The sequence below is a fragment of the Crassostrea angulata genome, chromosome 6 (genome assembly GCF_025612915.1).
Source record: "Crassostrea angulata isolate pt1a10 chromosome 6, ASM2561291v2, whole genome shotgun sequence".
NCBI classification, from domain to species: Eukaryota; Metazoa; Mollusca; class Bivalvia; order Ostreida; family Ostreidae; genus Magallana; species Magallana angulata.
The window spans coordinates 12,362,882-12,381,232 of NC_069116.1; the positions used below are offsets into that span (position 1 = coordinate 12,362,882).

The 18,351-nt window shown below is 37.7% G+C and overlaps 1 protein-coding gene across 1 annotated transcript; it reads left to right on the forward strand.

Moving 5' to 3' along the window:
* Window positions 1-1,079: 1,079 nt before the first annotated feature.
* Window positions 1,080-7,789, forward strand: LOC128190711 (NADH dehydrogenase [ubiquinone] 1 beta subcomplex subunit 9-like). The gene is made up of 4 exons (XM_052862852.1): window positions 1,080-1,250; window positions 6,142-6,281; window positions 7,139-7,194; window positions 7,424-7,789. The coding sequence occupies exons 1-4, from the start codon at window positions 1,117-1,119 to the stop codon at window positions 7,631-7,633; spliced, it is 540 nt and encodes a 179-aa protein (XP_052718812.1). The 5' UTR covers window positions 1,080-1,116; the 3' UTR covers window positions 7,634-7,789.
* Window positions 7,790-18,351: the final 10,562 nt, after the last annotated feature.

The window sequence follows — 18,351 nt, forward strand, 5'->3', positions numbered from 1 at the left end:
CAGTTAATATCTCAAAAAGTATTTTAACATTTTTTCATTCGGACACGATTTTTTTTAATCATTACGACCATATCTTTGAAATATGTAAAAATTGAACCCATGTGTTTTGATTTGATATATAAAACCTTTGCCGGAATGAAATTTTTTCGTTGAAAAAGAATGCCGTTATCGTGCAGTCATTCCGACATAATCACTTGTATCGTTAATACCATCGAATACTTTTTTTATTCGGTAAAGATTTTTTTTATCCTGAGATATATACCTTTCAGAAAATATATAGTTTTGTATGATAAAGTAACTTTAAATACTCAAAACCTTTGCCGGAATTAAAATTTTATACACAAAATTTACAAATCTTAATCGATTCACTCAGGTATCGCTCAGGTAAAGAAGCCATAATACAAAGAGGTGTGAACAACGCCTGTAATTAAACCACAACGAGACTTTATTAAAACAACACATTTCAATAAAACAACACACATTTCTCAAATTTATTCACGACAATGGTCGTTACAAAGCCAATCTGTACAATCATTATTTACATCAGCACATTTTGAGTGTTTCCAAACGTTACAAAGTTTTTTCCCTAATTTAAAATCACAACCTACCATTTCATCCACCCAATCTGGAAACCCACAAGATCAACAGCATTGAATTGTTAAAATCTTATGTTTTAAAAATGAAGTGTCAGAACTTTGTGATGACTGATTTATTTGCATTTTGCTGTTAGGGGAAGCCTAAAATGCATAGGTGTACTGCATTTATAATAGAGGCATCCTGTTGTCTATTTTCCTCATGTTTTAAGTGTCAAATAAATTCTAGAACTAAGTAACATGTGCATTATTCTTAAATATTTACAAAATTCACAATTTTATCTTTCTATTGATATATAGATATATATGTAACATGTTTTTACAATCTAATTTAATTAATAAAACTGTGTTATCAAAACCCTCTGTGGGAACGAGTTGTGTAAATCGAGATTTCGAATTACCTTTTGCGTTAAAAAAAAATCAACACGTCTCTTCAGGGCTTTCGTACTTAAGGGCTCAGCAATTCATGTTAGCGAAGTAGACGTCTGTCTAGAGAACAATTTCGATCGGGATCGGGTCAATCATGACTACCTTTGGTAATCTTGCTAATGTTAAAATCCCAAGGCATCTTCAATTTACATATTTGTCGCATGCACAAAGAGTGCTAAGATATTACAAAAAGCATTGTCGGCACATTGAATGGTGCGCGTTTACTCGGTAAGTTTCAGATATAGTAAAAATGCTTACTGGTGTTGTCGTGTAACGTTATGTGCGCACGTAATGACATTGAACTAGGTCAAAGTCGACATTTTTTTTGTCCAGTGGGTTAGCGAGAGTAAACTTATAAATTGTAATTGGTGTATACATCGGGATATCTAAGATATATTAGGTTATTCAGTCCTGCATTGGTTGACTTACAGAGTACCACACAATTCGCCCCACTACCATCTCGCCCCTGTCATACAAGATTTTTTGACATCTTTGAGTATCTTGGGCCTTCTTTTAATTACTACAAGTATTGACACATTCCTATTTGATTGGAAAAAATGCTCTAAAATTGATGTAAAACAAAAATCATGATCAGTGTTAATTGTGTGGAATAAGGTGAAATGTTTGTTAATGTCCTACTATTCTAACGTAAGACCAGTTCATGCCGACTACCATTCTGCACCAGTGCATTGTTACATTATTTTATCAACACATAAAATTATATATGAAAAATGTGAATTACCAATGTACTGGCAAGAAATGATACTCATCGAAAACTCACTCAGGTCCCACGCCAGTAGTCTGTCCTGAGATATTTATGCAGCTCATTTGGACGATTTTTAACAAGACCACACACACCTGTGAGAGAAGTGCAATTGAAATCAATTAAAGGGATAATATTCAACATATCTTCATTGACACATTATCATTTTTCGCTCAGGAAAGTTCACAGGAATGAAAACTGATTTCTTATGGAGATTTATAATGAGAAATGTTTAAATCTTTTCTCCATTCATAGTTACTCATAATATCTTGCAAAATTTTTCAACGTTATCATTCTGGTACTTACATCTCTTTAGCAATAGAAAATCCTGGTAGACTTTTTATTTTTAGATGGGTATTGAAACCTGATGAGATAGAGGGGGCTTTCCAAAGGTGAAATCTTTGGATATTTTTTAATACTATTGAATGAACATCTGATTTGAATCCAGAGGTATTTATCAATATAGAATAATTTAAGAAAATGTGCGGCATAAATATCTTGGGACAGACTTTAAGAAATGAGGTGGAAAGCATTGCAGGAATGTGATTTTGAAGAAAAGAAAGAAAAAGAAATATGTGAAAAATGAATTCTGAAAATCAACCTGGCAGAGAATGAAATGAGGGAAACTGGGGTATGTTAGGAGGGATATTCCTTGTAGAACATCAACAAACTGGGGTATGTTAGGAGGGATATTCTTTATAGTACATCAACAATTTGAATATGAAATGATAAAAAAACCCACTTAGTTTCATTCATTTCAGATGAAAGAGTAATTTTGTGTGAGGTGATGCATTTTCCCTTAAATTAAAACTTATGGCAGTGGACCAAATTTATTAAAGCTAATTATACCCGCACTTTCTAAAGAAAGTTCGGGTATATTGTTGTTACCCTGTTCCGTCCTTCCGTCCGTCCATCTGTCACGTTTTACTTTCTCAAACTGCTCTTACATCTTATAAACCAGCAAACTGAACTCTTGGAGTTTGATTTGGGATGTCTGGTTGTTTTGTAAAAAGGTTTCAAAAATTCTCTGGTAGTCCTGGGGGTCAAATAGTTGGTTAAAATGATGTTTCTTCACAAAAAATCTTCTTCCTCGAACTCCTCCTACATTTTCAACAGTAACAAATCATCTCTTGGAATATGTTTTAGGGTATCCTATAGATGCGCAATAAGGTTTCGGAATTTTTGTGCCCCGCCGCAACGCGGAGCGGGGACACAGAAATGCCGGGCGTGTGTTCGTGCGTCTGTGTGTCCGTGCGTCACATTTCTTTGTAAGCGCTCTCATGCCTACATATTTTGACGGATTTTCATTAAATTTATACCAAATGTTTATACCACTATTACCTTGGTCAAGTTCGAAAATCAGCATTGGTTGCTACTTTTTGTTGGAGTTATGGGACTTTATGACCTTGTACTAGGGTGCACAGCTAGATATGCAGGCCTATTGTATCCTATAGTTTTGTACAATTCTGTTAAGCCGTCTCTGAGAAACAGGTTCAGAGCGGGAAAGAAGAAAAAGAAGAAGAAGAAGAATAATACATGTAATAAGAACCGTACAAATCAATAAGTCTCCAAATTTCATTTGGGAGACTTAATAATAAAGATTGAATAGGGATAGAATCATCAAACATCAATAATTTAAAGATAATTGACAATTTCTGATTCTAAGGGGGTCAGGATGACCCCTTGGTCATGACTTGCATACCATAATGATCTGATGCACCATGACCAAAGGAGGAATAATAATTTAGATTAAGGTGGGAATCTCAATGGTTTTTATGATATTTGATAATTTCAGGTAGAGCACTTGGGATCATTACCTACATACCATCTGAAATGCCTTGAACAAAGAAACAATAATATATGTACATGATATATGATTCAATTTAAGAACCCAGATATAGATGTAGTTCTAGAATGTCAGGGTGTCTCCAAGGGGGCATCAGCTATATACAATTTGATGCGCAATGACACAATTAAGAACAAGAATAAATTATATGGTTTAGGGACGAGGATCTCAAAAGTTATCAAAATATACAGTGTATCATCATTTCCTATTTCATAAGGGGGGAGGGGTTAATGACAACACCTTAGGGTCATGTACTTTACACCATTTGATGCATCATAATGACAGAAGAAGATATTTTGTATTTTCCTGTTTCATGGGGTCAGAACAATCCCATAGGGTCATGGCCTACATTGTATTTGATGCATTATAATACATTAAGAAAGAAAGACCCCTTCCTTCCTATTATAACTCATATAAAATGATAAGTCTCTACACTTATTTATACATGTAATACACAAAATTTAATACAAAATTGTTACAGGGTCAATATGGGGTCAACTCAATAGTGTTAGTCTGACAAATGAAAAAATAACTTTTGCAATTAAAAAACAGAAACTTTACAAATGTGATAAGATAGGTAACAATGAGAAGCTTATTTAGATATTAAAAGATGATGATACAGTATGCTAGCAAAGGGAGATCACTTATTTAGAAAGTGAAAGTAATACTGTGTCTCATAATATTGTGCTACTATAATACTCACTATAGCACATTAATTATGCTTACCTATATTGGTCAACATCATAATGATAATCCAAGTAGAGCACAATATGAATCCCTTTAGCTGATCATCACAAAAAAAATGTTTATGCATGTTAACTAATCCTTTTCTGCATATGAAAAACACATACATGTATGTGTACACCACGTGAAACCCATCTAATTGAAGAGCTGGGTAAAACAAGTACATTTTTTGTACTCGCTATTGAGACCTGTAGACCTGTGTTGTGTACGTAACTTCAGACAAAGATTAGTTATTTGTAACATGCATGTATTTTTAGGACCTATTCTTCAAAACTCCTTGCACTATTTTAATAGGTAAATAACAGCTTCAAGGTGGTGCAGGACACCTGCATATTTTGATGTAAACTTCCTATTGAAATAAACAATAATGTATAAATATAATATTTTCCCCCAAAATAGTATTACCTTACATTGAAGCGCAATGGGTTAGAGCAATTACATGTGTGTAAGGGCATTGGAGTCCGAGGTGTATTTTTGGTAATTTTACTATTGCTATAAATAAATTTTCATTGGGGGGGGGGGGGGGAGAGAGGGTCTGGACCCCTCTCTCCCACCCTTTTCTAAATCTGTGCACACGGTTATGTATATGTAGGCACACAGAAGCAAATCTAAAGCCGGCAATCACCGGGGCATAATTTAATTTTGTTTGTAATAATTATATAGACCATTATTCTTTCTATGACATGAAATGTTAAGATTATTGATTAACTTAAAATTCACATGCAAACAGTTCAACCCCAAATTACACATAAAGTACTGCTCATATGTATTATCATTTGGGAAGGGATCTCATCCTTTAGTTATGAAAATTATAATTTTTGGGAGTTGATTTTAATCAACTCTCCTATGCAGTTACTCTGGCAAACCGAAAGTGAAACAGTGTTTGGACCTAAGCACAAATCATCACCGCTGACAAGATTTAGTTCTTGAAAATAATCGATAAATTCGATGTAATGGTATCTTGAAGCATTGGTTTTTAAGAAACTTATTTATGAATACCTTTAAAATAGTCAGATGTTAAATAGTACGAACAATTTAGATATTTTTTGCAGTCGTATGTATTCATACGCCAGAGTTCAATAAAGTCTCGTTCAACCATCGGCTTTCTCCGTAAATCTCCGACAAGCTGAGTCATTCTATATTTAGAAGTCACGTCATCAAGCTATCACGAGACCTGGTCCATACATGTTTTTCGATTACTAATACATAGTTTGATGGAATCAATTGTATCTTTAATCATTACACAACACCATTCATACGGGGTTTTTCTCAAAATTCTTGTCGGAAAAGTCCGAGAATTCATATTATAAAAATGTGCGTAATTCAAAGACAGATTATAAACTACTTGTTGATAGTTGATTTTAAAATGAATAAAAATCGATAAAATCAACTCCTGTCAGTACTCCAGTACTTTGATTATTTGTATTACCAGAACTTGCATGTGGCCTTCATTTTTAATTAAACTGGTACAAAAGAGTGTTATTTAGGGGCAAACAATTGGTGCGGGTATTACTGTCTAATGACAGCATCTAGTTATTTATTGGCTACCAATTGTTTTACTTAAATGCTAGTATTTTAATGGCAGTGAAAATAGTTTTAAATTAAAATGTTAAGTAGTTCTGCATAAATTTGGCTCATTTTGGATAAAATTCCATGGGGCTTATAAGTTATAAAAATTTCGATTTAGTCTTATTTATTTTGTTTGTAAATTGGATCAATAATTTGAAAACCAATTATACTTGCATATTGCTGATTGTAATTTATAGAGTACCAGCAAGGTTGGGTAGGGTGGAGTTGAGACGACTAATCGATTCCCACAAAGATGAAAAGGACTTTGTGAAGGCAACAGAGTTACTTGAACGGGGTGAACAACAAGTGCTTTCATATTGGTTTTTCAATAATAATCGTAAGTATTCGGTTTGTAGGCTACAATTAGGGAGGGGTTGATTCCTTTCATAGGAACATAATTATAAGGAAAAACTTTTAAAATGTTTTATTAAAAGGAGCTTAATTTAAAAGAATATGTGGAGAAAAATTTGAAAATCTTTATAAACAAGATATACTCCACCAAGTTATTTAGGTATTTTGTAAGTGGTACTCAAAAAATGGTCTAAAACTTTTCTGATCAGTTGTAGATATTGATGTTCAAGTGAGTGATGAGGCTCCTGGGCCTCTTGTTTGTTTAAAATTATAGATATTTTGTACATAACGTGATGTTCCTGTATACATTATTAAAGTGAGAAAGTATTTAAAGAAAAAAGAAAATTTAATACAATGATTTATCATGATTATGTATACTGGCGTGCGACCAGTTCTCGTCGTGTACCATTTCTCGCCAGTGCATTGTTACGTCATTTTATCAACACATAAAATCATATACAAAAAATGACATAACAATGTACTGGCGAGAAATGGTACTTGGCGAGAACTGGTTGCACGGCTAGTATAGATAAGATTCATTGAGACTACTCTGGGCACCTTGATGGCATAAACAAGTTAAGAGTATTGCAGTACAGAAGATGCAGAATATCTATGACAAAAGCTAACAATAGACATTTATTTATAGATAAAGTACAGAAAAAAGTTACAATGAAACAATGTCCAATAATGAAGATTTATAATATCACCCCATACACAACAAATAACACAAAAATAATATTTGTAAACAAAAACATAGCCTGAACTTTGTTTAAATAGCATTGAGTTTTGAGATATAGTATGGTATGTATCGTAATTCAACTAATGCCATTCAAATCATTTCAGACAACTTCTCTCCTGGCGGAACTTGCTACGACAGATATCAATACTTCCCAGATTATGTGAGTGTTATTAATTTTCAGCAAGATTAATTCACAACCACATAAGTTTTGACTGTAGCCAGCACCAGCAAACTTTCTTCATCATAGGTACATTTGAAACAAAAGTTTTAACACAAGAACAGAGAGGAAATGTGTGAGAATAAATGAAATCAAATCAATAAGATGGTGTACAGTGTAAGGGCTTCATTTTGTCCAGAAGCATACATATCATTGTGTTTACATATTTCAGACTATTGACTACTGGCATCCCTTAGAGAAAGCCCAGTATCCCAAGTATTTTGCCACTCGAGAAATCAGGAAAATGGAGCATATTTTGTGGTGGCATGAAAAGTATGGAGCAGACCCTGAACAAAAAACGATTGAAGAAATGATGGATGATGTGGCAGAGCAGAGGAAGGTCGCTAAGGAGGCAGAGGAGAGGAAGGCCATTGATAAATAGTGCTGTGGCAAGGGACAATGGTTGTTACAGGAGTTTCCGTCTTTTTTTCTTTCTTTGCATTCAACAGCCGTGTAATTTGAGAATCTTAATTGATTTTTGGTGAAATCTAGAATAGTAAGACTCAAAGAGGACAAATAAAGTTATTTGTAAATTAAAGTTATATGTGTGGTTCTCTTTTTAGCTCACCTGAGCTGAAAGCTCAAGTGAGCTTTTCTGATCAAAATTTGTCCGTTGTCTGTCGTTGTCATTTCAAACTTTTCACAATTTCATCTTCTTCTACAGAACCATGGGCAGATTTCAACCAACTTGACACAAAGCATCACTTTGTGAAGTGGATTCAAGTTTGTTCAAATGAAGGGCCATGTCCTCTTAAAAGGGGAGATAAATTAGAATTATTGAAAGTTTGTTGGTATTTTTCAAAAATCTTCTCAAAAACTATAAGGCCAGAAAAGCTGTAACTTGTATGGAAACATCCCCAGGTAGTGTAGAGTCAAGTTTGTTCAAATCATGGTCCCCGGGAGTAGGGTGGGGCCACTATGGGGAATGAATTTTTACATAAGAATGTATAGAGAGAATCTTAAAAAATCTTCTTAAAAAATATTAGGGGTTATATAGGAATAGAGAAAAATCTTCTTACAGGTACAACAACAAAAGGGACTTGGTATTTACCATATAAATATGTGGATAAAAATTGGCAGATTTTAATTTTTTCTAGCAAGATCTACTGTACTTTGTTGTCAAGATATTTTGATTTTGATGCTTTAATTTGATCAGAGTTAAGGCTATTGTTGCTCATGTGAGCAATGTGGCCCCTGGGCCTCTTGTTTTTGAAAATGACATTATGTTTAAGGGTGATTGGTGTAATTCATTTCTACCAGAGAGAAGGATGATATCCTGTTACTCATGACAGCAAGTTTTTATACAATGAATATACATATTCCATGATTTTGATCATTTTCAAATAAGAGTAAAGATAATTATTGATGCTTTATTAATAATTTTGTACATGTACACCGAGCAGTGGCATCGGAAGCAAAAAAAAAAAAGTCTTTGGATATAGTTTTGTAAAAGTTTTGAAAAAAAGCCCCCCCCCCCCATTTCCGACGCCTATGCCTGGTAACAGTGAATTTCATTCTGGTTTGTGACCCTTTTTTAATGAATTAAATTGCTTAGAATATTATAGATTCCTAATTAAACGCAAGGAATAAATATTCACGTTAAATTGCAAGAAGCACATCTTGTAGATTTTAAAATCTAACTTTTATTTTTTGGACATGTGTAAACTCAATGAAACTAAAAAAAAAGATTGAATCGCAGAATGAATTCGCCTTAAATAAGGCCTATAAGTACAATAGAAGATAAGAATATGAAATCTAAAATAATGACTGTTGAAAATACAACTTCAAAATGATTTATTGTAAATGAATGTTAGTGGTTAAGATTCTCTTATCCTCAGCCTCAAAGTATTTTTTTCGTCATAAAAATGTAATGTTATTAATCCTTCAAAAGATATCATTAGAGATGGTTAATGGCATTAAAAACATTTTCCTGGCATCATCTAAACCAAGTTCAGTAACTTCTTATTGTCCTGCAACCCTGTCTTAGTTACCTATAGCTTTTTAGTGAGTTTCTACTTTTTGGATGGCTTCAGGTGACATACTGGAGAGCAGATCATTGGGGTAAACACAAGCTCACAGTAGATCACAGCAAATCGTAGTAGAGAGGTGAACCGTTTGGGGAAATACTGTAGTGACACTACATGTGCTACAGGTGAACCTTTGGGTAATACTGTTGTGACACTACATGGGAACCTTTGGTGAAATATTGTTGTGACACTACAGGTGAACCTTTGGGGAAATACTATTGTGACACTACAGGTAAACCTTTGGGGAAATACTGTTGTGACACTACAGGTGAACCTTTGGTGAAATACTGTTTTGACACTACAGGTGAACCTTTTGGAAAATACTGTTGTGACACTACAGGTGAACCTTTGGGGAAATACTGTTGAGACACTACAAATGAACCTTTGGTGAAATACTGTTGTGACACTACATGTGAACCTATTGGGAAATACTGTTGTGACACTACAGGTGAACCTTTGGGGAAATACTGTTGTGACACTAGAGGTGAACCTTTGGGGAAATACTGTTGTGACACTACAGGTGCTACACATGAACCTTTGGTGAAATACTGTTTTGACACTACAGGTGAACCTTTGGGGAAATACTGTTGTGACACTACAGGTGAACCTTTTGTGAAATACTGTTGTGACACTACAGGTGAACCTTTGGTGAAATACTATTGTGACACTACAGGTGAACCTTTGGGGAGATACTGTTGTGACACTACATGTGAACCTTTTGGGGAAATACTGTTGTGACACTACAGGTGAACCTTTGGTGAAATACTGTTGTGACACTACATGTGAACCTTTGGTGAAATACTGTTGTGACACTACAGGTAAACCTTTGGGGAAATACTGTTGTGACACTGCAGGTGAACCTTTGGGGAAATACTGGTGTGGCACTACAGGTGAACCTTTGGGGAAATACTGGTGTGACACTACAGGTGAACCTTTGGTGAAATACTGGTGTGACACTACAGGTGAACCTTTGGTGAAATACTGTTGTGACACTACAGGTGAACCTTTTGGGAAATTCTGTTGTGACACTACAGGTGAACCTTTGGGGAAATACTGTTGTGACACTACATGTGAACCTTTGGTGAAATACTGTTGTGACACTACAGGTGAATCTTTGGGGAAATACTGTTGTGACACTGCAGGTGAACCTTTGGGGAAATACTGGTGTGGCACTACAGGTGAACCTTTGGGGAAATACTGGTGTGACACTACAGGTGAACCTTTGGTAAAATACGGTTGTGACACTACAGGTGAACCTTTGGGGAGATACTGTTGTGACACTACAAATGAACCTTTGGTGAAATACTGTTTTGACACTACAGGTGAACCTTTGGGGAAATTCTGTTGTGACACTACAGGTGAACCTTTGGTGAAATACTGTTGTGACACTACAGGTGAACCTTTGGGGAAATACTGTTGTGACACTACAGGTGAATCTTTGGGGAAATACTGTTGTGACACTACAGGTGCTACACATGAACCTTTGGTGAAATACTGTTTTGACACTACAGGTGAACCTTTGGTGAAATACTGTTGTGACACTACAGGTGAACCTTTTGTGAAATACTGTTGTGACACTACAGGTGAACCTTTGGTGAAATACTATTGTGACACTACAGGTGAACCTTTGGGGGGAGACTGTTGTGACACTACATGTGAACCTTTGGGGAAATACTGTTGTAACACTACAGGTGAACCTTTGGTGAAATACTGTTGTGACACTACATGTGAACCTTTGGTGAAATACTGTTGTGACACTACAGGTAAACCTTTGGGGAAATACTGTTGTGACACTACAGGTGAACCTTTGGGGAAATACTGGTGTGGCACTACAGGTGAACCTTTGGGGAAATACTGGTGTGACACTACAGGTGAACCTTTGGTGAAATGCTGTTTTGACACTACAGGTGAACCTTTGGGGAAATACTGTTGTGACACTACAGGTGACCTTTGGGGAAATACTGTTTTGACACTACAGGTGAACCTTTGGTGAAATACTGTTGTGACACTACAGGTGAACCTTTGGGGAAATACTGTTGTGACACTACAGGTGCTACACATGAACTTTTGGTGAAATACTGTTTTGACACTACAGGTGAACCTTTGGGGAAATACTGTTGTGACACTACAGGTGAACCTTTTGTGAAATACTGTTGTGACACTACAGGTGAACATTTGGTTAAATACTATTGTGACACTACAGGTGAACATTTGGTTAAATACTATTGTGACACTACAGGTGAACCTTTGGGGAGATACTGTTGTGACACTACATGTGAAATTTTGGGGAAATACTGTTGTGACACTACAGGTGAACCTTTGGTGAAATACTGTTGTGACACTACAGGTGAACCTTTGGGGAAATACTGTTGTGACACTGCAGGTGAACCTTTGGGGAAATACTGTTGTGACACTACAGGTGAACCTTTGGTGAAATACTGTTGTGACACTACAAATGAACCTTTGGTGAAATACTGTTGTGACACTACAGGTGAACCTTTGGGGAAATACTGTTGTGACACTCCAGGTGCTACACATGAACCTTTGGTGAAATACTGTTTTGACTCTACAGGTGAACCTTTGGGGAAATACTGTTGTGACACTACAGGTGAACCTTTAGGGAAATACTGTTGTGACACTACAGGTGCTACACATGAACCTTTGGTGAAATACTGTTGTGACACTACAAATGAACCTTTGGTGAAATACTGTTTTGACACTACAGGTGAACCTTTGGGGAAATACTGTTGTGACACTACAGGTGAACCTTTGGTTAAATACTATTGTGACACTACAGGTGAACCTTTGGGGAGATACTGTTGTGACACTACATGTGAACCTTTGGGGAAATACTGTTGTGACACTACAGGTGAACATTTGGTGAAATACTATTGTGACACTACATGTGAACCTTTGGTGAAATACTGTTGTGACACTACAGGTAAACCTTTGGGGAAATACTGTTGTGACACTGCAGGTGAACCTTTGGGGAAATACTGTTGTGACACTACAGGTGAACCTTTGGTGAAATACTGTTGTGACACTACAGGTGAACCTTTGGGGAAATTCTGTTGTGACACTACAGGTGAACCTTTGGTGAAATACTGTTGTGACACTACAGGTGAAGCTTTGGGGAAATACTGTTGTGACACTACAGGTGAATCTTTGGGGAAATACTGTTGTGACACTACAGGTGCTACACATGAACCTTTGGTGAAATACTGTTTTGACACTACAGGTGAACCTTTGGGGAAATACTGTTGTGACACTACAGGTGAACCTTTTGTGAAATACTGTTGTGACACTACAGGTGAACCTTTGGTGAAATACTATTGTGACACTACAGGTGAACCTTTGGGGGGAGACTGTTGTGACACTACATGTGAACCTTTGGGGAAATACTGTTGTAACACTACAGGTGAACCTTTGGTGAAATACTGTTGTGACACTACATGTGAACCTTTGGTGAAATACTGTTGTGACACTACAGGTAAACCTTTGGTGAAATACTGTTGTGACACTACAGGTGAACCTTTGGGGAAATACTGGTGTGGCACTACAGGTGAACCTTTGGGGAAATACTGGTGTGACACTACAGGTGAACCTTTGGTGAAATGCTGTTTTGACACTACAGGTGAACCTTTGGGGAAATACTGTTGTGACACTACAGGTGACCTTTGGGGAAATACTGTTTTGACACTACAGGTGAACCTTTGGTGAAATACTGTTTTGACACTACAGGTGAACCTTTGGGGAAATACTGTTGTGACACTACAGGTGCTACACATGAACTTTTGGTGAAATACTGTTTTGACACTACAGGTGAACCTTTGGGGAAATACTGTTGTGACACTACAGGTGAACCTTTTGTGAAATACTGTTGTGACACTACAGGTGAACATTTGGTTAAATACTATTGTGACACTACAGGTGAACATTTGGTTAAATACTATTGTGACACTACAGGTGAACCTTTGGGGAGATACTGTTGTGACACTACATGTGAAATTATGGGGAAATACTGTTGTGACACTACAGGTGAACCTTTGGTGAAATACTGTTGTGACACTACAGGTGAACCTTTGGGGAAATACTGTTGTGACACTGCAGGTGAACCTTTGGGGAAATACTGTTGTGACACTACAGGTGAACCTTTGGTGAAATACTGTTGTGACACTACAAATGAACCTTTGGTGAAATACTGTTGTGACACTACAGGTGAACCTTTGGGGAAATACTGTTGTGACACTACAGGTGCTACACATGAACCTTTGGTGAAATACTGTTTTGACTCTACAGGTGAACCTTTGGGGAAATACTGTTGTGACACTACAGGTGAACCTTTAGGGAAATACTGTTGTGACACTACAGGTGCTACACATGAACCTTTGGTGAAATACTGTTGTGACACTACAAATGAACCTTTGGTGAAATACTGTTTTGACACTACAGGTGAACCTTTGGGGAAATACTGTTGTGACACTACAGGTGAACCTTTGGTTAAATACTATTGTGACACTACAGGTGAACCTTTGGGGAGATACTGTTGTGACACTACATGTGAACCTTTGGGGAAATACTGTTGTGACACTACAGGTGAACATTTGGTGAAATACTGTTGTGACACTACATGTGAACCTTTGGTGAAATACTGTTGTGACACTACAGGTAAACCTTTGGGGAAATACTGTTGTGACACTGCAGGTGAACCTTTGGGGAAATACTGTTGTGACACTACAGGTGAACCTTTGGTGAAATACTGTTGTGACACAACAGGTGAACCTTTGGTGAAATACTGTTGTGACACTACAAATGATCCTTTGGTGAAATACTGTTTTGACACTACAGGTGAACCTTTGGGGAAATACTGTTGTGACACTACAGGTGAACCTTTGGGGAAATACTGTTGTGACACTACAGGTGCTACACATGAACCTTTGGTGAAATACTGTTTTGACACTACAGGTGAACCTTTGGGGAAATACTGTTGTGACACTACAGGTGAACCTTTGGGGAAATACTGTTGTGACACTACAGGTGCTACCCATGAACCTTTGGTGAAATACTGTTTTGACACTACAGGTGCTACACATGAACCTTTGGTGAAATACTGTTTTGACACTACAGGTGAACCTTTGGGGAAATACTGTTGTGACACTACAGGTGAACCTTTGGGGAAATACTGTTGTGACACTACAGGTGCTACACATGAACCTTTGGTGAAATACTGTTTTGACACTACAGGTGAACCTTTGGGGAAAAACTGTTTTGACACTACAGGTGCTACACATGAACCTTTGGTGAAATACTGTTTTGACACTACAGGTGAACCTTTGGGGAAATACTGTTGTGACACTACAGGTGAACATTTGGGGAAATACTGTTGTGAAACTACAGGTGCTACACATGAACCTTTGGTGAAATACTGTTTGACACTACAGGTGAACCTTTGGGGAAATACTGTTGTGACACTACAGGTGAACCTTTGGGGAAATACTGTTGTGACACTACAGGTGCTACCCATGAACCTTTGGTGAAATACTGTTTTGACACTACAGGTGCTACACATGAACCTTTGGTGAAATACTGTTTTGACACTACAGGTGAACCTTTGGGGAAATACTGTTGTGACACTACAGGTGAACCTTTGGGGAAATACTGTTGTGACACTACAGGTGCTACACATGAACCTTTGGTGAAATACTGTTTTGACACTACAGGTGAATCTTTGGGGAAATACTGTTGTGACACTACAGGTGCTACACATGAACCATTGGTGAAATACTGTTTTGACACTACAGGTGAACCTTTGGGGAAATACTGTTGTGACACTACAGGTGAACATTTGGGGAAATACTGTTGTGAAACTACAGGTGCTACACATGAACCTTTGGTGAAATACTGTTTGACACTACAGGTGAACCTTTGGTGAAATACTGTTGTGACACTACAGGTGAACCTTTGGGGAAATACTGTTGTGACACTGCAGGTGAACCTTTGGGGAAATACTGTTGTGACACTACAGGTGAACCTTTGGTGAAATACTGTTGTGACACTACAAATGAACCTTTGGTGAAATACTGTTGTGACACTACAGGTGAACCTTTGGGGAAATACTGTTGTGACACTACAGGTGCTACACATGAACCTTTGGTGAAATACTGTTTTGACTCTACAGGTGAACCTTTGGGGAAATACTGTTGTGACACTACAGGTGAACCTTTAGGGAAATACTGTTGTGACACTACAGGTGCTACACATGAACCTTTGGTGAAATACTGTTGTGACACTACAAATGAACCTTTGGTGAAATACTGTTTTGACACTACAGGTGAACCTTTGGGGAAATACTGTTGTGACACTACAGGTGAACCTTTGGTTAAATACTATTGTGACACTACAGGTGAACCTTTGGGGAGATACTGTTGTGACACTACAGGTGAACCTTTGGGGAAATACTGTTGTGACACTACAGGTGAACATTTGGTGAAATACTGTTGTGACACTACATGTGAACCTTTGGTGAAATACTGTTGTGACACTACAGGTAAACCTTTGGGGAAATACTGTTGTGACACTGCAGGTGAACCTTTGGGGAAATACTGTTGTGACACTACAGGTGAACCTTTGGTGAAATACTGTTGTGACACAACAGGTGAACCTTTGGTGAAATACTGTTGTGACACTACAAATGATCCTTTGGTGAAATACTGTTTTGACACTACAGGTGAACCTTTGGGGAAATACTGTTGTGACACTACAGGTGAACCTTTGGGGAAATACTGTTGTGACACTACAGGTGCTACACATGAACCTTTGGTGAAATACTGTTTTGACACTACAGGTGAACCTTTGGGGAAATACTGTTGTGACACTACAGGTGAACCTTTGGGGAAATACTGTTGTGACACTACAGGTGCTACCCATGAACCTTTGGTGAAATACTGTTTTGACACTACAGGTGCTACACATGAACCTTTGGTGAAATACTGTTTTGACACTACAGGTGAACCTTTCGGGAAATACTGTTGTGACACTACAGGTGAACCTTTGGGGAAATACTGTTGTGACACTACAGGTGCTACACATGAACCTTTGGTGAAATACTGTTTTGACACTACAGGTGAACCTTTGGGGAAATACTGTTGTGACACTACAGGTGCTACACATGAACCTTTGGTGAAATACTGTTTTGACACTACAGGTGAACCTTTGGGGAAATACTGTTGTGACACTACAGGTGAACATTTGGGGAAATACTGTTGTGAAACTACAGGTGCTACACATGAACCTTTGGTGAAATACTGTTTGACACTACAGGTGAACCTTTGGGGAAATACTGCTGTGACACTACAGGTGAACCTTTGGGGAAATACTGTTGTGACACTACAGGTGCTACCCATGAACCTTTGGTGAAATACTGTTTTGACACTACAGGTGCTACACATGAACCTTTGGTGAAATACTGTTTGACACTACAGGTGAACCTTTGGTGAAATACTGTTGTGACACTACAGGTGAACCTTTGGGGAAATACTGTTGTGACACTGCAGGTGAACCTTTGGGGAAATACTGTTGTGACACTACAGGTGAACCTTTGGTGAAATACTGTTGTGACACTACAAATGAACCTTTGGTGAAATACTGTTGTGACACTACAGGTGAACCTTTGGGGAAATACTGTTGTGACACTACAGGTGCTACACATGAACCTTTGGTGAAATACTGTTTTGACTCTACAGGTGAACCTTTGGGGAAATACTGTTGTGACACTACAGGTGAACCTTTAGGGAAATACTGTTGTGACACTACAGGTGCTACACATGAACCTTTGGTGAAATACTGTTGTGACACTACAAATGAACCTTTGGTGAAATACTGTTTTGACACTACAGGTGAACCTTTGGGGAAATACTGTTGTGACACTACAGGTGAACCTTTGGTTAAATACTATTGTGACACTACAGGTGAACCTTTGGGGAGATACTGTTGTGACACTACATGTGAACCTTTGGGGAAATACTGTTGTGACACTACAGGTGAACATTTGGTGAAATACTGTTGTGACACTACATGTGAACCTTTGGTGAAATACTGTTGTGACACTACAGGTAAACCTTTGGGGAAATACTGTTGTGACACTGCAGGTGAACCTTTGGGGAAATACTGTTGTGACACTACAGGTGAACCTTTGGTGAAATACTGTTGTGACACAACAGGTGAACCTTTGGTGAAATACTGTTGTGACACTACAAATGATCCTTTGGTGAAATACTGTTTTGACACTACAGGTGAACCTTTGGGGAAATACTGTTGTGACACTACAGGTGAACCTTTGGGGAAATACTGTTGTGACACTACAGGTGCTACACATGAACCTTTGGTGAAATACTGTTTTGACACTACAGGTGAACCTTTGGGGAAATACTGTTGTGACACTACAGGTGAACCTTTGGGGAAATACTGTTGTGACACTACAGGTGCTACCCATGAACCTTTGGTGAAATACTGTTTTGACACTACAGGTGCTACACATGAACCTTTGGTGAAATACTGTTTTGACACTACAGGTGAACCTTTCGGGAAATACTGTTGTGACACTACAGGTGAACCTTTGGGGAAATACTGTTGTGACACTACAGGTGCTACACATGAACCTTTGGTGAAATACTGTTTTGACACTACAGGTGAACCTTTGGGGAAATACTGTTGTGACACTACAGGTGCTACACATGAACCTTTGGTGAAATACTGTTTTGACACTACAGGTGAACCTTTGGGGAAATACTGTTGTGACACTACAGGTGAACATTTGGGGAAATACTGTTGTGAAACTACAGATGCTACACATGAACCTTTGGTGAAATACTGTTTGACACTACAGGTGAACCTTTGGGGAAATACTGCTGTGACACTACAGGTGAACCTTTGGGGAAATACTGTTGTGACACTACAGGTGCTACCCATGAACCCTTGGTGAAATACTGTTTTGACACTACAGGTGCTACACATGAACCTTTGGTGAAATACTGTTTTGACACTACAGGTGAACCTTTGGGGAAATACTGTTGTG

What these genes read in the sequence shown, in the direction of transcription:
- LOC128190711 (XM_052862852.1), top strand. Translation starts at nt 1,117, where the DNA reads ATGACTACCTTTGGTAATCTTGCTAATGTTAAAATCCCAAGGCATCTT. An exon ending in GAATGGTGCGCGTTTACTCG is followed by an intron (nt 1,251 to 6,141) that starts GTAAGTTTCAGA and finishes TGTAATTTATAG; the next exon opens with AGTACCAGCAAGGTTGGGTA. An exon ending in TTGGTTTTTCAATAATAATC is followed by an intron (nt 6,282 to 7,138) that starts GTAAGTATTCGG and finishes AAATCATTTCAG; the next exon opens with ACAACTTCTCTCCTGGCGGA.